We start from the raw sequence: 20,386 nt of genomic DNA on the forward strand, positions 1-20,386 counted from the left end.
GTGACGCAAGGTCTGATTGTTGCCAAGTTTGGTCACGTGTGCCTTTCTTGGGAGTGAGTCTAGCAGATTTCTTCAGATTCTCCTAAGGATGTGTGGCCCATTATTAAGGAGCACTGACACAGGGAAAGCACCACCAGAAAGTACATTCAAGAAAACTTCAATTAACGACCTAAAAGGGAAGAAAAATTTTAAAAAACAGGGGATATGTGTATATGTATAGTTGATTCATTTTTCTATACAGCAGAAACTAATGCCACATTGTAAAGCAACTATCCTGAAATTAAAAAAAAATTTTTTAAGGACTTTTCTGGTGGTCCAGTGGTTAGGACTTTGTCTTTCCAATGCTTTGGGTGCAGATTTGATCCCTGGCTGGGAAGCTAAGACCCCACATGCCTCTTGGCCAAAAGGTAAAATCTAAAACAGAAGCAATATTGTAAAAAAAATTCAATAAAGACTTTTAAAATATGTTTTAAAAAGATATGGAGATTGACCCTGGTGGATCTAGGACAAAAGAAAAGAAGCATCAGTCACCCCTTCAATGCCCCATGTATAGTAAAGTGCCCCACCCCCTGACTTGGCCACACCACCCTATTCTCAAGCAATTGGCTGGATAACAGCTACAGTTATCCCAAAGCCGGTTTTGGTGGACTGCTGTATATGTGAGTATGGGGTTAAGATTAATTCACTCTAAGAGTCCCTGCTGAGACACTTGGCTGGGAAGGAGCAAATGGAGATGTGGTTCTCCATGTGAATTTCTCACTACACAGCCTGAAGGTCTCATCTCCAACAGTGTTTTTGGTAAAATAAGAATTTGACCACATGGTTTGCAGGTGAGATTAAACTGAGGGTCTGGAGGCCTGGGTCCCCAACAAATACTGGTCATTTGTATGACCTTGCAGTCTTAGGGGAACCATATCCTCTCTGGCTACCTGTCTCACAGGATTGCCACTAGGTCCTGTCCACCCCAGGGTAGGAGAGTGAAGGGGCTTCCCTGGTGGCTCAGATGGTAAAGAATCCACCTGCAATGCAGGAGGCCTGGGTTCGATCCCTGGGTGGGGAAGATCTCCCTAGAGAAGAGGAAGGCAACCCACTCTAGTATTCTTACCTGGAGACTCCCATGGACAGAGGAGCCTGGTAGTGATAGCTATTAATAAAAATACACATGATTGTTTTTAAGTATTTGTAGCAATAATCTTAGCAATACTGTGAATTTTAATTTGATCCAATAATCATACCAAATATCTATGTAGCACTTGGCCTTGTATAAAGAGCTCTTTTTTTCTTTTTCAAGTCTTCTTTAAAGGAATGGATTGTTCCAATTTTTTGAAAAATATATTAATTTTAAAAGGGTTCACTTACATCTGTGTAAAGAGCTCTTAATGATATGTTTTCATTTGGTCCTCACAACTCACCTTTCAGGTACCAGTATCATCCCCACCAGATGAAGACGCATGCGTGTGTGCTAAGTCGTTTCAGTCGTGTCTGACTCTTTGTGACCCCATGGACTGTAGCCCATCAGCCTCCTCTATCCCTGGGATTCTCCAGGCAAGAATACTGGAGTGGTTGCCATGCCCTCCTCCAGGGGGTCTTCCCCACCCAGGGAGTGAACCTGCGTCTCTCAGGTCTCTTGCATTGGCAGGCAGGTTCTTTACCACTCGGGAAGCCCACAGATGAGGATACTGAGTCTCAAAGCAGTAAAGGGCTCCCAGCTCCCTCCCATAACCCTTCTTAATGGCCTGCAGTGTAGCAGGCACTGAGCTAGCAGCTTGCGTTACCTAAATGATTTCTTAAGAAGGTCAGAGCCAAGACTCTGACAGGCAGCCTCTGACCTCAAGTCTGCAATTGTTCACAGGGTGCTTGGACTGAGAACAGCAGGGCAGCAACAGCAGTATTTGCTGTCAGCATAGTGGGCCCGAAACTGCCATTGGTTCAGCACTTACGTGCCAGACATACAGAATACATAATTGCTCATTTTCACACCAATTCTGATGCAGAAGTAACTGTTTTCTTCTATGCAAGGCTCAGAGAGTGTGCCTCACATTACACACGTCAGAAGTGGTTAAATCAGGGAACGAGCGCAGTAGCAGCAGAAACATTCATTGAGTGCTGGTTTAATATGTGCCAAATATTGCGCTTGGACATTTTATGAATTATGTCCTAAAACCTGCAACCGTTACCCCACGAGGAAGGAGGTTTTGTTATTCCCTGCAGAGTGACGAAGCAACTTGCCCAAGGTCACATAGCTAGCAGTAGGAGGCTATTGCCTGGTGACGGATCCTCTTCTGTTCTATCAGGCTTCGTGTCCCTCAGGGCAAGGACACTGCCTCTACCCGCCTCCCTGCCGAGCCAGAATTGGCAGGTGGTAGGCACCACGTGTGTTTGTTAGATAAAAATCTGTTCCTGGAGACCACACACTGATCAAAAGGAAGCCAGTCAGGGTCAAAGAGGATGCTCTGAGATCGGCAGTGCTCCTTGGGCCGTGTAACCTTGGTGACACAGTCTGTCCTGCTGCTCCTGGGTTGCCACTGAACACACCGCTCAATGCTCACCCTCTTGGCCCGCAGGATCGCCAACCTGAAGATCCAGCTCGCCAAGCTCGACAGCGAGGCCTGGCCTGGAGTACTCGACTCCGAGAGGGACCGGCTGATCCTCATCAACGAGAAGGAGGAGCTGCTGAAGGAGATGCGCTTCATCAGCCCCCGGAAGTGGACCCAAGGGGAGGTGGAGCAGCTGGAGATGGCTCGCAAGCGGCTGGAGAAGGACCTGCAGGCAGCCCGGGACACCCAGAGCAAGGCGCTGACTGAGAGGTGGGGCTGGGCTGGGGGCATGGGGCCCCTCCCTGCTGCTGTCATCCTCCAGCCCCGCAGCGAGAGGGACAACCTGGGACGCCAGGGCCTCCACTCTGAGAGCACAGTTTAGAGAGCTCATTACTTTCCAGAATAGCAAATCTAGGGAAGTGACTCACCAGCCAACCATCCCAAAATTTTACCAGAGGGAATCACATTACCAAGACGTCTGCTCACATGCAGATTTTCAGAAATTCTCTTCTGAGATAAGCTCTATGTAATTTAGAGCAGTTGTTCTCCAGCTTTGTGTCAGTGACTCACATGTTATTACCTAATAGACAAAAGTTTCATGAAACAGTGCATAGTCTTTCTGTGTGACAGTCCTCTGATAGTTTCTTTTATATTGCGTCTCTCTTCACACTGGTCGTGGCCCACTAAATTGGTTTTGCCACGTGCTAAGAAATTGCAATTTGCAGTTTGAAAAACACTGGTTTAGATGGGCTTGCAAACTGAGATGCTTATAGGGGTCAAGCAGGTGATATAAATGCCAGGGCCCACTTGGCCATGGGCCATGTTAGACTGCAGTGCACAGACCCCAGGTACTGTCTGCAGCCTCCAGGAAGTGAGTACAGACTCCAGGCTGCTAGAGGCCCCATTTTTCAAGAAAAGAGTTCTTTTCATTTTTTTTTTAATATTGGCAACTAATCCAAAAAAAATTTTAATACCCTAGAGGCTAAATTAGCTTCATCTGTGGGCTTGATTTAACATGAAAGCCACTGGTTTACATTCTCCGGTTTAGACTGTATAGTGATAGTCGCTCAGTCGTGTCCGACTCTTTGCGACCCCACAGACAGTCCATGGAATTCTCCAGGCCAGAATACTGGAGTGGGTAGCCAGCCTTTCCCTTCTCCAGGGGATCTTCCCAATCCAGGGTCAAACCCAAGCCTCCTGCATTGCAAGAAGATTCTTTACCGTCTGAGCCACAATAGACTTTAATCCTTTAGTGTCTCACCAGCCTCCACACCCACACTACACAGAGCACACCTCTGTGTTCACAGAGTCCTACAGTTGGTCCTTCAACCCCCAGCTTCACCATTCAAGCAAGAGACGTTTTGTGGCACATATTTTGCATGCAAGGCAATTTGGAGGATTCAGAAGTGAATAGGTCATGATCTCTGCTCTGATACTCTTAAAGTGTATTCAGTTATTTTCACTTTTTTTTTTTGGCAGCAGACTTTATTGGACAAAGTCCCTGCCCTTAATCTCATGGACAGAGGAGCCTGTTGTTTAGTTGCTCAGTCGTGTCCAATGTTTTGCCACCCCATGGAATGGACCGTAGCACACCAGGCTTCCCTGTCCTTTACCATCTCCCAGAGCTTGCTAAAACTCATGTCCATTGAGTTGGTGACGTCATCCAACCGTCTCGTCCTATGTCATCCCCTTCTCCTCCTGCCTTCAGTCTTTCTCAGCATCAAGGTCTTTTCTAATGAGTCAGCTGTTTGCATCAGGTGGCCAAAGTATTGGAGGTTCAGCTTGAGCATCAGTCCTTCAAGTGAATATTCAGGAATGAATAGTCCTTCCAATGAATATTCAGGAATATGCAGCATCAGTCCTCCCAATGAATATTCAGAGGAGCCTGGCAAGCTACAGTTAGCAAGAGTCAGACATGTCTTAGTGACTAAACCAGCCCCACCGCCTGCCCTTAAGGAGCTACAACTGAAGATGTGTTGTGCTTAGTTGCTCAGTCGTGTCCGACTCTTTGCGACCCCATGGACAGTAGCCCACCAGGCTCCTCTATCCATGGGTTTCTCCAGGCAAGAATACTGGAGTGGGTTGCCATGCCTTCCTCCAGGGGATCTTCCCAACCCAGGGATCAAACCCAGGTCTCCCGCATTGCAGGCAGATTCTTTACTGTCTGAGCCAGCAGGGAAGCCCAGAATTGAAGACAGTGATTTTCAAACTTGTTGTGGGGTAGGCCTAGGCACGAGGGGAAGGGATGAGCAGGGGCATTCCTCTTTCCAGTGTAATCAGGCAGAAGCCCGGTGTATAAAGCAGATGAAGCTGTCTGGGCCAGCAGCAGGCCAGGTGTCCTAGGTGCCCAAGTGTGCTCTCTGCATCACCCCATGATGGGGGCGAGGATGTTTTCAGGGAGCCTCCCCTGTGCTAAAGCACCCTGCTTGCAGCCCCCCCTGGTAACTGAGTGAGCTCTGTCTGCATATGGCAGGGTGCCAGATGGGTCAAGTTGACCGCCTCTGCCTGGCCTCCTGTAAGCACATCAAAGAGCCCATTGACTGTCAGTGGTGGGAAACCTTTCCCCACCAAGCCCCTGATCAGAACTATTCACAGGGATGTGTCACTTTTCTCGCCTTTTCCTTCTCCTGGAAGGAGTGGCTGATTGCTGACACACCACCAGGCAGGTGGGAGAAGGAGGAAAGGGCTTCAGTAACGGGTGGTTTATAGCCCCAGGAAGCGCCTTCTAGAAATCTCCTTTAGTGCCAAGACCCTGTCCTCCTTTCCCCACGGCTGTGCAGCTTGGGGACAAGGCCTATGACAAGACACCTTTTTGCCTTTAGTGTCATTTGAAAGAATAAATGGTTAGCCAAACTGAGCAGACCCTTACCAGCCTGTACATGTATCTCCTGATGTGTCTGCTGGTCCTCTGGGCTCCTGACTTGCTCCCAGGCCCTACAGCTATCACTGGGAAGCCCTCAGCTATTCATCATGCTCACAGCCAGCAGCTGAAAAGAACAGATCCATGACAGCCTTACTCCTTTGTGGGTCAGTAGAAATACCCTTCCTACCACTGACCTTGAGCAAGTCATTGACCATATGGACTTCAACTGCCTAATGGGGGGGAGGGAGGACAAGATAATTACATTATATACAAATATCTATATATTCTGAAGGCTGGTGGTTAGACCAGATTGTGAACTGATGCTCTTCTCTAATAATTTCAGTTTCTTGAAACTAGGATTGGATATACTCTTAGAACTCCCTAAAGTGAAGTGTTAGTCGCTCAGTCATGTCTGACTGTTTGTGATCCTATAGCCTATAGCCCGCCAGGCTCCTCTGTCCATGGGTTTCTCCAGGCAAGAATACTGGAGTAGGTTGCCATGCCTGCCTTCAGGGGATCTTCCCAACCCAGGGATCGAACCTGCGTCTTAAGAGTCTCCTGCATTGACATGTGGGTTCTTGGCCACTAGCGCCACCTGGGAAGCCTATACTACATGAAAAGGAACCATTATGTACCAGATTCTGTAACATCATCTCATCTAAGCCTCCCAGCAACCTTGAGATTCATCTTCATTTCATAGGTGAGGAAGCTGAGGCTCACCCAATATCACTGAGGCACAGAGCGGGGATTACTCCCAGGCTGCTGCCCACTTAGAAGACCTTTTATTGTTGCTTTCAGTGTCACCTTCCAAAGGTCTCATTGCTCTCCTAGAACAGTGAGTTCACACAGCCCGTCCAGGGAAGCCAGAACCTCCAATCCATGGCAGCTGCTGAGGAGGCGACTTGAGGTCCCAGAGGGCAGGATCCCCTGGGTCACACAGAGAGAAGCCAGGGGAAAGCCGTGGGAAGGACAGGACTGATGGCTTGAGCCCCTGCAGGAGAGAGAGGAGAAAGCCCACCCATAAGTCTTCATCTGTGTTCTTTGCCTCCAGCCCTCTGACTGTCTGTGTTCATCTTCTAACTCTCTTGTTCTCTATCTAGGTTTCTTTCTCTTTTTGTTTCTCAGGCATGTATGCTCAGTTGCTAAATTCATGTCCGACTCTTTGCAACCCCGTGGACTGTAATCCACCAGGCTCCTCTGTCCATAGAATTTTCTAGGCAAGAATACTGGAATGGGTCGCCATTTCCTTCTCCAGGGGATCTTCCCTACGTGGGGATTGAACCCATGTCTCTTATGTTTCCTGCACTGGATTCTTTACCACTGAGCCTCTAGGGAAGCCATGCTCCACTCCACTCTTCTCTCTCTCTAGGTGGGACAGAGCAGACTTCCCAGTGGCTAAGACTCTGGGCTCCCAGTACAGGGACCCTGGTTCGATCCCTGGTCAGGGAACTAGATCCCACATGCCACAACTAAGAGTTTGGATGCCGCAACAAAGATTGAAGATCCCACATGCCACAACTAAGTCTTGGCACAGCCAAGTAAATTAAATAAATTAATTTTTTTTAAAAAGTGGGACAGAGGATGAGATGGTTGGATGGCATCACTGACTCAGTGACATGAGTTGAGTGAATTCTGGCAGATAGTGAAGGATGGGGAGGCCTGGTGTGCTGCAGTCCATGGGATCACAAAGAGTCATACACGACTTATCAGCTGACCAACAACAGTTGTACTCCTAACCCGCACACAGCAGCCTCTCTGTTCAAGATGGCTTTTATTAGGCCAGAAAGAGACACATCCAGGAACAACACGCCACAGGGCCTGCCAAACCCCAATCAGGAATCAGTGAGAAGCACAACCCTCCCCCCAGCACCCCCTGTCCTACCCCCTACTCCCGCCTCCCTTCCTGTGGACCCTCCCCACCACTTCAGAGAGATGCAGTGCCTGTTAGAGTGGGGTCTCTGCCCCCACCCCAAGGACCACCTCCTAGACCTGAGACATAGCCCAGGCTCTTGTATTTTTAACCAGCACCCCAGGTGCTGAGCTACAGCTTGTGGGGATTCCAGCCCCACCCCCTGGGTCCTCTGCGTGCTTCCACGCTTGATGTGTCCTTGGCCTCCCAGCATGTGCCAGGCATCACACGCAAACGCCATATGGCCACCGAAGCCCATTGCCTCTGGGAGGTGGCCTCAGCACCTGCATGCTGTTACTGGTGGCAAAACCCCTGTGCTTAAGAAGTCAAGGCCACCTGGCTCCCAGTCCCCTAAGCCTCGGGGGGGGGGGGGGGGTGCGGAACTGCGTTTACTCCTAGTGCATGTGCTGTGATCTCCTCCCAGAGGAGAGGAAAACGAAGGTAGAAATGGTGACCCCCAGCTGTGCCTTGGCACCCCTCCCCCCACCGCCCCCCAGATCTCACACCCTTTCAAGGTCTCGCTCTTATAGAGAGTCACATTCCACAGTTCTGTCCAATCCATTGAAAACTGGGCTTTTGTTCATTACTGGCTCCATCTGCTGGCCTGCTGTCTGCCCCCAGCCCCAGGCAGGACTCTGGAATAACAGCGCCAGGGCTTGAACTGGCCAAGAACCGTGCCAAGGCCACTACGCCCGCTGTTCCCATGGTCTTTTCTGAAATTTCACAAGACCAGCTCCCCAGTGACAGATCCTGCCCATCTCTCATCACCCTCCACTTGTGTCTCTGGTCTTCACGGCAGGGCCTGTGTTGGGGGCCTTGGGCGTGTCGGTGGAGGGGTGGCACGGTTAGCTTTTCCATGGGAATGACTCTTTCTCCCAGGCCCCAGGCTGGATTGGCTGTGCTTTGGGAGCAATGAGTCAGTCATTCCTCGTCCAGTAGGATGGCATAAGGGGATATGAAGATCTGTCTGTGGGAGATTAATTTTTTGTTTTATTTTTTACTTTCTGGCTGGGCTAGGTCTGGCTTTCTCTAGTTGCAGCGAGCAGGGGCTACTGTCCGTTGTGGCTTCTCTCTGCTCTCGTTGCAGAGCACGGGCTCAGTAGTTGTAGCGCACGGACTCCGCTGCTCTGCAGCATGTAGCATCTTCACAGACCTGTGACCCCGACATTGGCAGGTGGCTCCTTAACCTCTGGGCCACCGGAGGAGTCCCAAGGGCAATTGAACATCTGGGTCTTTTCAGGAGAGCAAAGGAGCTTTCCCTGTGTCAACTGGGGAGGCGTCTTCCCTTCAGTGATGCCTTTTCAAACTCGTCCATGTGGTGGGCACCGTGCTCGGGGCTGGGAGAGCAAGGCACAGCTCCTGACTTACAATACTAAGCCAGTGAAGCAACTTGGAAACCGCAATGTGCCAAAAAGTCACCTGGGATAGGTAATAACGATGCAGATTCCAGGGAATTCCCTGGTGGGCCAGTGGTTAGGACTTGGCACTTTCCCTGCTAAGGCGTGGGTTCAGTCCCTGGTCAGGGAACTAAGATCCCACATGCTGAGTGGCATGGCCCCCCCCAAAAAAGAGAGATGCATGTTCCTGAGCCCAAGAGTTCCCTGACTGTTCAATGGTTAGGTCTCCACGCTTTCACTGCTAAAAGGGTCTGGGTTTGATCCCTGATCGGGAAACTAAAATCCCGCAAGCTGCACTGTACCAGCCAAAAAAATAAAAATAAATAAAAGCCCAAGGATTTTTCCCTCAGGAAGGGAGTTGCAGAACTGAGCGTTGCTTTCGGCATGCCTGCGTGCAGGCCTTTGCTCCCAGGTTCTGTGATGCTCCATCACACTCACCAGGATCTTCCCCAGGCACTCTGGAACCATTCTCTCAAGCTCCTTTGCTGACTGCTTCTTGCCTGTTCAGCCTTGAGATGCTGTTTAGACTCAGAGCTTGGTCGTGGACCCTACCTTTTTTTGTTCCTTCTATATTTTGCCCAAAGATGGTACATTTGTTAGTTAAGGCTGCCAAACCAGCATACCACACACAGGGTGCATTCAACAATGAAAGTGTGTTAAATACTTCCTCAGAGTCCCGGAAGCCAGAAGTCCAAGGTCAAGGTGTTGGCAGGGTTGTTTCTTCTGAGGCCTCTCTCCTTGGCTTCTGGGTCTGCACATGGTCATCTACACATCTTCACGTGGTCATCTCTCTCTCTGCACACCTGTGCACACCACAGGAAGGGATGGTTGGGTGGAGTCTTACCTCTGCCACTCACTCTCTAGCTTTAAGTAAACCATTTAGCTCGAAGAGCCTCAGGTTTCTCAGGTATAAAATGAGACAATAAAATTCTTACCAAGAAGGGTTACGTGTGCAAACGATTTAAGGCAATATCAGGACTTCCCTGGTGGCTCCTTACTGAAGAATCCTCCTGCAGGTGCAGGAGATGCAGGTTCAATTCCCGAGAAAGAAAGTGGAGGAAATGGCAACCCACTCCAGTATTCTTGCCTGAGAAATCCATGGGCAGAGACACCTAGTAGGCTATAGTCCATGGGGTCGCAAAGAGCTGGACACGACTTAGTGACTAAACAACAACAGCATAAGTTTCCTAATCAGCCCCTGGTATAGAGCAGGCGATGCATATAGCAGTTACTATATATTGTACATAAAGACCATCTCTCTCCAAACATTATAGTATAATGCTCCCACGATGTTCCTGTGAGTGTGTGTGTGTGTGTGTGTGTGTGTGTGTGTGTGTGTAGGCCTGTGGACATCTTCATAAGTACATGCCTGTGATTCCTCTCTCAGGGAGATGGAGGCTTTATCCCCCAGGGCTTCCCCCTCATGCCTTCTCTTGCTCCCTTCAGGTTGAAGTTAAACAGTAAGAGGAACCAGCTGGTGAGGGAGCTGGAGGAAGCCACCCGGCAGGTCGCAGCCCTGCACTCCCAGCTGAAGAGGTGAGTGGTGGGCAATGGGGTAAGTGTTCCCCAGGGAATGGCCAGATGCACTTGAGTGCACAGCAGGTCCATGGATGGCCTGGGGGGGCTTGTGCTGGGCCAGGTGTGGCCCAGGGCAGGGTCCTTCACCTCCCCACACCGAAGCCTCCTCGGCCCTTCTGACAGCTCACAGAAGGCCCCAGTCAGGTTCTAGTGAGTCTCGTTCACATCCCTCACCCCTGCCAGCCAACTTGCTTGACACAGAGAGGGTTGGCTTCAGGCCAAGGCCCCGCTGGGCAGTGTGGCTGGCATTTTATCACAACATTATGTTTTTATCAGATATTTTTATCAGTTGACAGGGCTTTTCAAATTACAGTTAGGATATAAAGGCTCCTTTTGAAGATAACTATGTTAATGTTTAAAAAGTGAGTTGATTTGGAAAAAAATATTAAGCCTCATTACTTGGCATTGGATTCAAATATGGAAAAATAGGAAAATAGAGTGCAGCTGGTAGAGGTTTGAGAAACAGGGATACAGAGGAGGAAGTGGACTCAGAAGGCAGCTGGCTTGGGTTCGAATCCCAACTCTGCCAGCTCCTGATTACACGGCCTTCTCCGGATATCCCCATCAGTGAAGCGGAGGTGCGTGGTCTGCCCTGGACCCCATCAGGGGGGCCCTGAGTGCTTTCCGGGGGAGCTTCCAGGTGGCCCACCCCCTCAGTGTCCTCCGCTCCCCCCTCGCCCCAGCCTCTCCGGCAGCATGCAGAGCCTGTCCTCCGGCAGCAGTCCGGGGTCCCTCACGTCCAGCCGGGGCTCCCTGGCGGCCTCCAGCCTGGACTCCTCCGCCTCGGCCAGCTTCACCGACCTCTACTATGACCCCTTTGAGCAACTGGACTCGGAGCTGCAGAACAAGGTGGAATTCCTGCTCCTGGAGGGGGCCACGGGCTTCCGGCCCTCCGGCTGCATCACCACCATCCACGAGGACGAAGTGGCCAAGACCCAGAGGGCAGAAGGGGGCGGCCGCCTGCAGGCCCTGCGCTCCCTGTCGGGCACTCCCAAGTCCATGACCTCGCTGTCCCCCCGCTCCTCACTCTCCTCCCCGTCCCCACCCTGCTCACCTCTCATCGCTGACCCCCTCCTGGCTGGGGACGCCTTCCTAAGCAACCTGGAGTTTGAAGACCCCGAGCTGAGTGCCGCTCTCTGCGAGCTGAGCCTTTCCAGCAGCACACGGCAGAGATACCAGCTGGAGGAACCTGGCCTGGAGGGCAAGCCACTGGGCCAAGGTAGGGAGCGCCGCATCCCAGGAGGGAGGGAGGTGGGGACTGCGCTCAACAGGCCCGAGTTCCGACCCCAGTGATAATTGTGGAAGTTATGGGCAACAGTTACTGCTTTCTTCGTGCCAGATCTGTTCACGGTGTATCGATTTATTCATTCATGCAGTAGGTATTTATTATGTGTTTACTGTCATCTAGATCCTGAGCAAAGGGTTTTTCCATGGTGGGTTCATTCATGCAACAGATGTTAAGTACATATCGAAACTATGTCTTAATGGGTAGGCATGGATTCATTCATTCTTTCATTGGACAGATAGGCCATGTGGGTTAGTCACGAGGATACAGTGTAGAGGACAGACAAGGTCCTGGTTCCCATGAAGCCTGCATGCAAACAAAGGCACAAATAATAACTATACAAGCAGACCGGGGGAAGGCACTTAGGAGGAGAATAAAACAGGGTGTGATGGAGCCTTTCAGGTTGGGGTGGGGCTGCCATTTCAGGCTGGGTGGTGAAGGAAGGCGACATTTGAACTGTGACTTGAACAGTGAGAAAGAGCCAGCCTTCAGAGAAGCAAGAGCAAAGTGTCTGAGGCTGAAACAGGGGCTGCAAGAGAGACCAGAGGGAGGGGGTCACCAACAAGGCAGAGAACGAATTGTGTAAGGTAAAGAGTTTACATTTTATGCTAATTGCAGCAAGGATCCTTGTGATTGAAGCCAGGGAATGAAAAAAGATCACTCCTGTTATGAGGTCAAAAAGGGCATTGTAGTCTAGACTGAGATTCAGGTCAGAAGCTTCAAAGTAAAAGATGATGCCAATAATGACAGCTTAGGTTTATTAGAAAAATTTTCATCTGTAACAGCAACCACATAATAAATTATAATGGTGAATATTTATTGGGGTGCATTGATGTGGTAGGCAATACGCTTGATATGGTGAAATAGGCTCCTTCTATTATACCCATTTCACAGATGGGGAGACAGAGGCTCAGAGAGGTACTATCACTTGCCAACAGGTGAGGAAGGTGGGATTGGAATCTGGGTTTTTCTGACCCCAGTGCCCAACCTCTTTATCACCAAGGTCCCCTTAGGACATGAGGCAGCTCTGTGTATTTATTCCTAAGATACCCATCTCGCATGCTGATCCCATCTCGCATATGGTATGAAAGTCAGGACTGAGCAGGATGATTTATTGAGTTCAGGTGTACAAGATACAGGCACTGTTGCACATACTGATTCATGTAAACCTCAGAACAACACTATGAGGTGGGTATTGATTTTATCCTCATCTTACAGACTGAAAGGCGTGAGACTCGGTGAGGTTAAGTGACTTGTCTGAGGTCAGTGTCACTGCGCTAAGGCAGGAGAGTCAGGACTGGCCCCAGGACCACCTACCCAGAGCCCACAGTGAGCCAGGTGCCAGCAGTGTTGGCCAAGGTCTCCTGCTTCTGACTCCCATGAAGCCAGCTAGAAGCTCAACCCATCTCAGCTCCAGGAATGGGGGCGGGGGCAGCTGCGGCACCCAGACATATCAGTTCCTTCATATACAAGGGCCACTGGGAGCAAGGGAGAAGCAACACGATTTCCTGGTTAATTAAAGGCTCTGCTGGGTGCATGCCAGCCACTTCCTTAGAAGAAGAGCTGGGAGATCCCTGGGGCTCCCTCATCAGGAAGGCAGTCTTGCCGAGTCCTCTCAAACAAAAATAAAAACAGGCTTCCTACTGCAGCAGGTGGAAAGCTTCAGAAAATTGTTCCCTGGAGAGGAGGGGGTGCAGGCAGAACCTCTAATGAGGCTCAAGAAGGATTCCCGGTGCTCCCTGTCTAAAGGGCTGTGATCAGCTGGATCAGGGATGCTCAGACCCCAGTGGGGTGTGGGGAGCGACCCCTCCCCTAGACCCACCCCCATCCCACAGCATCAGTGCTTGGGAGCCAGGGGCCGCTCACGTCTCAGGACGTTTCTTCATGGCATCTCCAGAAGCCTTGCCAGGCTGAGCTCAGACGCTAAGCAGGTTATGCGATTAGTGCCACTGTTCAGTCAGCAGACAAATTAATCTCCTTAAGTGGTTACGTGGAGGGTGGAGCGGGGTGGGTCTGAAGGCAGGAGGGCTCCAGGGCTGCAGATGTGGGATGCAGGCTGGAAAAGCCATGCCCAGATGGCCCCTTGGCCTCTGCCAGGCTCACGGTCACCATCCCCTAGCCCAGCCAGCGCACCCTCCACCCCCCACCTGTGTGCCTGGCACACAGCAGGTGCTCAGAAGTGCTGGCCCTGAGGTTGGAACACCTGAATCTGTCCTTCTTGTGCTGCGTGGAGGTCAGGAGCTGTCCTATTCATCTTGGCAGCTCTGAACTTGGCAGTGGCCCTGGCACACTCTCCGCACCCATTACTTGGGGAGGGAAGGAATGTGCAGTGTGTGCTAAGTCTGAGTCCCGGGTCAGAGACTTCAGAGGGCCTCTGTCAAGGGCAGGGGAGATGAGCTGACTTAGGAGTGCAATGGGATAGGCAAGCAGGAGAGCCAGTGCTTAAATCCTTCTTCCCCTTTTTGTCCTCCCGCAAGGGCCCAGGGTCTGTGTTATTGTCCCAAGTGTGTAGGAATTGATCTGGAAAGCATCACTATAGTGATGGGAATGGTAGTCATAGTAACTAAGGATAGCAGTACGGGTTTCTAGAGCACTTCCCCTGCCCCAGTCTCTATACTAAGGACTTCCCTATATCATCTTATTGTGTCCTTCCAACAAAGTAGATGTTATTATCTCCATTTTACAGATAGGGAATGCAAGGCCTAGAAGGAATAAATCAGCGTGCCAGAGTCATAAAGCAGTGTGTGATTTGAACCCAGGTGGTTTGCCTGTGGAGTCTGCGGTGTTAGACGCCACCCTTTCCTTCACCCTAAAACACACAGGACCTTTTTTTTTCTTTATTGGTTGGAGGCTAATTACTTCACAACATTGCAGTGGGTTTTGTCATACATTGACATGAATCAGCAATGGAGTTACATGTATTCCCCATCCCAATCCCCCCTCCCACCTCCCTCTCCACCCGATTCCTCTGGGTCTTCCCAGTGCACCAGGCCCAAGCACTTGTCTCATGTATCCCACCTGGGCTGGTGATCACACACAGGACATTGTGTAAAGGTCAGAGTTGTAGGAGTTTGGTGGGACCATCTTAAAACGACAGGGGGTCCACAGTTACATGTTGGGATGACAGTATCCTGATTTCTGAAGCCTGCCTTTTCCCCCTCTGTTCCTCCAGCTGTGAATACGGCTCAGGGGTGCTGCCTGAAAGTGGCCTGTGTCTCTGCTGCCGTGTCAGATGAATCCGTGGCTGGGGACAGTGGTGTGTATGAGGCTTCCGTGCAGAGGTGGGTCCCTGAGTCCTGGGCCTGCTCCGGCGTGTGGGAGGGACCCACAGGAGGGTGGGGGGCAGGAGATGTTTCACGTCTGGGAGACTGCCGGTTTCTCCGAGTGCCATCAAGGGACGTGTGGCCAGGGGAGCGAGTATTGGGGAAAGAACAGCCCCCTCGAGAGAGGGATCTGGGGTCGCTCTGGGCAGGCAGGGTACACAGGGAGACTCAGCAGACACAAACCTGCTTCCTCAAGAATCTGCTGCTCCCTCCCAGAGAGAACCCTGTCTCTGGAAACTGACTTTGGCCCCGGGTCACTGCAGGCCAGCCTGACCCCCTCTCTCTGTCTTCCCCTTGTTGCCTTCCAGGCTGGGTGTCTCAGAAGCCGCTGCTTTCGACAGTGATGAATCAGAAGCAGTGGGTGCCACCCGGGTTCAGGTTGCCCTGAAGTAAGTGGCAGGGAGGGCGGGGCAGGGGGCGTGGTCTGCACTGGGTGCCCTCCTCCCCCTTCTGCAGCGTGTCCAGCATTTACCCTCCTCCAGAACCAGCCAGCCCCGCTGACGGCTGTGGGCTCCTAACTAAAGGTGGGGGTCTCTTTCTGTGCCTCCCAGCTCCCCATTTCACAAAAGAGAAAAAAACAAGGTTTGAAGACTTTGTAACTTGCCCAGTGTCACTGAGCTGGGCAGTGGCCAAGCCAAGCAGGGACCAAGACCGCCTGCCGCTTGATTTATTTGGTCGTCATCGTTACTACAGCTTCTGTCTTATCATCTCATCTGGACTGAAGTCAACCCCTAGGGGGCTACAGCCTAGATTTCCTGTTATTGCTCATCTCTTGATGGGGAATGATCTTGATTATTTTTAAATAGGAATTCATTGCCTACATTTAGCTCTCAGGAAATTTTACACAACTTCTGGCTTCCCTTTAAAAAATCAGACCAACAGCTCTGGACCTGTGTCCCTGCATGGCCACAAATACTGGGTCTGTGATCTCCAGCTCACCATGGTCCCAGAGCAGTCGCAGCTCCATGATTAAGGGAGAGAGAGATAAATGGGTTACCAACAGGTGCTCTGTATGCCCCCTTTTCATTTCAGGTATGATGAGAAGAATAAGCAGTTTGCAATATTCATCATCCAGCTGAGCAACCTTTCTGCTTTGTTGCTGCAGCAAGACCAGAAAGTGTGAGTGTGTAGCTGACTGTGTATCATCCTCTCGCCCCCTACGCCCATCCCAGGGGACACTCCCCTTTCTGCCCTGCTCCGACCACAGGCCCCCTAGACGGCTGTGGGTGGTTAGTGAACATGAGCGTGGATGCAGGCAGGGTGGCAGACATGCTCAGTATAAAGAGGAGCGCCCCAGACAGCTTCCCATATGCGTCCTGAGCTCCGACCAGGTGCCAGCACTAAGAATGGGGTGGTGAGCAAACCCCTGTCCTTGTGAACTTGAAGCCTGGTGAAGGAGGAGGTCACGGCCCCTTTTGTTTTCTGTAAGCATTAGTGTTCCATGCAGAAAGAGCCAGGTCTGCCTTTCTCAAGAGCCAGTTCCCATCAGTGTGATTGTGTGGGCAGGTCGTGATGGGTGTTAACCCTACCGCTGATAATACGGCAGAGACCTGCACTCTCAGCCTCTCTGCCCAGTGCAGACAGGTTTATGTTTCATTGAGCTCATCTGCCTCCATGCCTCCCCCTTGCTAGACAGTAGGCCTCGAGGGCAGCAGTATGAGCTTGTCTCTGTGGTCTGCACCCAGCCAGCGCCTGGGGTGTGACATGTGGGAAGGAGGAAGGCAGGCCCGAAAGCAGGCAAAACAGAAGGCAGATGAGATTGGACACACAGCGACTGGGGAAATGACAAACTCTTGTCCTCTGTGGTTTCCTGAGGGTTTGCAGCAGCCGGGTAGCCGCAGGCCTGAGCCCCCGACCCGGGCTGACCTGACACCGGCTGTCGTGCGTGCCTGCCCCTCTAGGAACATCCGAGCGGCTATCCTTCCGTGCTCCGAGAGCACCACCTGCCTGTTCCGGACCCGGCCCCTGGATGCCGCGGACACCCTGGTGTTCAACGAGGTGTTCTGGGTGTCCATGTCCTACCCAGCCCTTCACCAAAAGACCTTAAGAGTCGACGTCTGTACCACCGACAGGTGCCATCTGGAGGAGTGCCTGGTGAGAGCTCTGTCTGTCTGTCCAGCCTTCTGTCCTTCTTGATCCACCTTTGTACTTCAGGGAGAAGGCTTGGAGCAAACACAGCTTGCGGTATCAGCCCAGCTCTTCATGGGTTCTAGGCAGACTTATTGGGAGCAGGCGAGAGAGAGCAAGGAGCTCCTTTATCTGCCGTGGAATTGCAGGGCCACATCCCTTCCTTGTGCCTGAAGCTGAGCCACCAGCCTTCCCCACCATGTGGCCTGAGATGCTTTAATTGCCTCAGTTTTCTTATCTGTAAAACCAGCTAACCCAGTTTTCTTATCTGTAAAACCAGCTAACCCTGGCTACTTCATAGGTGGTTCTCGGGAGACTGAAGTGCTAAACCAGTGCCCCTCTAGCTTTCACATGCACACAAGTTACCTGGGGCTCTGGTTAAAATGCAGATTCTGATGCATCAAGTCTGGGCAGCAAGATTCTGTATTTCTCTCAAACTCGCAGGCAATGCCGGTGCTTCTGGTTCCCATAGCAAGGATGTGAAGACTTGAAGTGTCTGCACACACTGGTTCTCACTAGAAATCACTTCCCATCACCTTCCTGCTCAGCTGGCGTTCATAACAGCTTCATTGCCACTTATATTGTTGTTATTATTACTGGCAGTAACACAACAGCTTGTATTAATTGGATGCAGTTTATATGGGGGGCTCTGAACTGAACTCCCTACTTGTATTATTTCTGATGATCTTCCCTACAATCTTATAAACTAGGTACCATACTATTATACCAGTGGGGAAACTGAGGCACAAAGAACTTTCTCAAGGTCAGAACAGAGTTAGAATATAGGCAGGTCCACCCATGTCAGAACTTGGAGTTTTCTCTGGGCCAGCACGGTGCTCCTTGGAGGAACCCAATACATGAGATGGTGACTCAAGGATTTGGCAAGCAGGGTGGGTGCTGCTGAAGGATGGAGCAGAAAGCTTTTCCAAATTCAGCCTCCAAGAAATTCCCTGGTAGCATAATGGTTACGATTCTGGGCTTTCACTGCCATGACCCAGGTTCAATCCCTGACTGGGGAACTGAGATCCTGCAAGATGCATGGCACGCCCAAAAATATATGTCTATATTTATTTCTATAATATTAATTTCTGTTCTGTCCTTTAGGATTGAATAGAAATTAAATACAATATAAAAAAAAAAAAACAAATCCAGGCTCCTCCAGTGAAGCGTTTCCTCAGCCCCGAGCATTCCTAAATGAGAAGAGACTCAACCCTGTTTTATCCTCCTAATTGGATGCCTTTTATTCCTCCTTCCTAATTGAAGTCTGGCCACTGCTGGTTGCCATGGCAGCAGCCAAAGTGCTCATCCCACCGTGGCTTGTGTCCATCCATGGCCAGCCGGAAGCCTCCGTCTCCCATGTCCCATGGGGATGTGGAGTGTCAGGTTGTCGTTTTGGTGGCTGGAGGAGGCATGGAAGTGAGACGCGTGAAGTGAGGGCTGTCGGCTCCCGCACGCTGTCTCCCCACACTGCTGAGCTGGTCCCATCCCTGGTCTGGTTTGAGCCACGTAACCAGCCGGGCAAGGACAGTAGTACTCATCCTGAGCAGCGTCTGTGTGTCTAGTTTTGGGCTAAGAACGTTGAGTGTAGTATCTCATTTAATCCTCACAACAGGGAAGCAATATTAGCATTAGGTCCATTTGGCAGGTAAGGGATCAAGGCCCAGAAAGGCTAATTAACCAGCTCAGGTCATCCAGTAAGTAGGTAGAGAAGTCTGGATTTGAACACAGATTCCAACTTCCTTATGTCACCATCACACTGTGTGTGTGATCAGTTGTTCAGTCAACTCCAACTCTTCGACCCCATGGACTGTAGGCTCCTCTGTTCGTGGAATTTCGCAGGCAAGAATACTGATGTGAGTGGCCATTTCCTTCTCTGGGCAATCTTCCCAACCCAGGAACCAGTGTCTCCTGCATTGGCAGATGGATTCTTTACCACTGTGCCACCTGTGAGCCATCACACTACCATACTGGATTATGGGTTTGGATGGAATAGCTCCCCAATATCATGGGCAGCAGTTCCACAGTCACTTTATGGTGGTATCACAGGGTCACAGGCTTTCCAGCCAGGTGCTGGCTACGCACCCTTCAACTGTGCAGCTTCTGTGAAGGCAGCCCACTGCCCAGGCCCTCTCATACCCCAGAGCCAACCATCATAACCCTCCCTTGCTCCTTCTTCACTTTGCCATCCACACTTGGCCAAACCCCAGCCCTGTCAAAGTGAGCTCTCCCCTCCTTTCTGCCCACGCCATTGGAGGAAAACACTCCAGCACCAAATTCTTATCCTCTCCTTTCTCCCCACCCCTACTCTCCCTCCGCGGAGGCCCTCGCTTTACACCCAATCCTGGAACCGTAGAAGGAACCAGAAGGGAGCCCCCACAGCTGCCCGCCACAGTTAGCTCTTCTCGCAGGCTCTGTGGTTCCTCCCGGAGCTCAGGGTGGGCCCTCCACACTCCCATCCATGGCCATCCTTGCTCGAGGTCGTCATGCCAGCCCTCACGCTTCTGCTCTGTCCTCTGTCTCCAATCTTCCCTCTCCCACTAGATTGAATCTCTCATATATCACACGATATATGAATGTCTCCATATATATGTTGTTATTAATCCCATGCTGTCAAAAAAAATTTCTTCCTGCAGCTACTACATTACTTCTTTTGTTTTCTCTGTAGCAACACGTGAATGGGGTGTGTGTGTTCTCTGTGTATCTCAGACCACATGGGCTCTGGCCCTCATCCTTCCACCAAAACGTGCTCATCAAGGTCATCGGGGACCTCCTCGTTGCTAAATCCAGTGGCCAGCTCTCTCCATCCTCGAGTCTCTTGGCCTGTCTGCAGTGTTTGGATCAGTTGCTCACTCCATCTTCCTCGACATCCTTTATCCTGACTTGGCTTCCTGGACCGCTCGCTCTCTTGGCCACCTTCTCCCATCACTGGCTTCTCTGTCTGTCTGCTCTGTGGATTCTTGCTTATTTCCCTGACCTCTCCCCATCCAAGGGCCCCAGGGCTCAGGCCTTGCTCTCCTCCCTTTTTCAACTTGCATGCACTGCTTCATTGATCTTGTCCTATCCCCTGGCTTTCAAACACCATTCCATTTAGTGGCGCCATCCTGGGCCTCCCCACTCATCTCAGTGCTGTATGCCCGCTGTCTCTTCCATATCTTTTCTTGCATATCCAGTCGGCATCACCAGTCATGGGTCCACAGCACACCCTGAGCTTGCCTTCCATGTCTTCATTCTCAGCTAAAGGCAACCCTGTTCATTCTTGCATTGCCCAAGCCAGAGACCACAGGGTCATCTTGGACCCCTTTCTTCCTCTCGTACCCCACGTTCAGGAACTCCTAGCTCTGCCTTCAGAAGATCTCCAGATTCCAGC

General features: G+C 51.1%; 1 protein-coding gene across 2 annotated transcripts in view; it reads left to right on the forward strand.

The window, feature by feature from the left end:
- WWC1 (WW and C2 domain containing 1) overlaps positions 1 to 20,386 on the forward strand; it is a 156,503-nt gene that overhangs the window by 109,569 nt on the left and 26,548 nt on the right. For both annotated transcript variants that reach the window (XM_020892131.2, XM_070465752.1), the window contains 7 exons: positions 2,565 to 2,807; positions 10,153 to 10,242; positions 10,968 to 11,503; positions 14,742 to 14,850; positions 15,201 to 15,281; positions 15,925 to 16,011; positions 16,794 to 16,986. In XM_020892131.2, coding sequence (XP_020747790.2) covers positions 2,565 to 2,807; positions 10,153 to 10,242; positions 10,968 to 11,503; positions 14,742 to 14,850; positions 15,201 to 15,281; positions 15,925 to 16,011; positions 16,794 to 16,986 — 1,339 coding nt within the window. The remainder of the gene's footprint in view (positions 1 to 2,564; positions 2,808 to 10,152; positions 10,243 to 10,967; positions 11,504 to 14,741; positions 14,851 to 15,200; positions 15,282 to 15,924; positions 16,012 to 16,793; positions 16,987 to 20,386) is intronic.

The sequence above is a fragment of the Odocoileus virginianus genome, chromosome 3 (assembly GCF_023699985.2).
Source record: "Odocoileus virginianus isolate 20LAN1187 ecotype Illinois chromosome 3, Ovbor_1.2, whole genome shotgun sequence".
Lineage (NCBI taxonomy): Eukaryota > Metazoa > Chordata > Mammalia > Artiodactyla > Cervidae > Odocoileus > Odocoileus virginianus.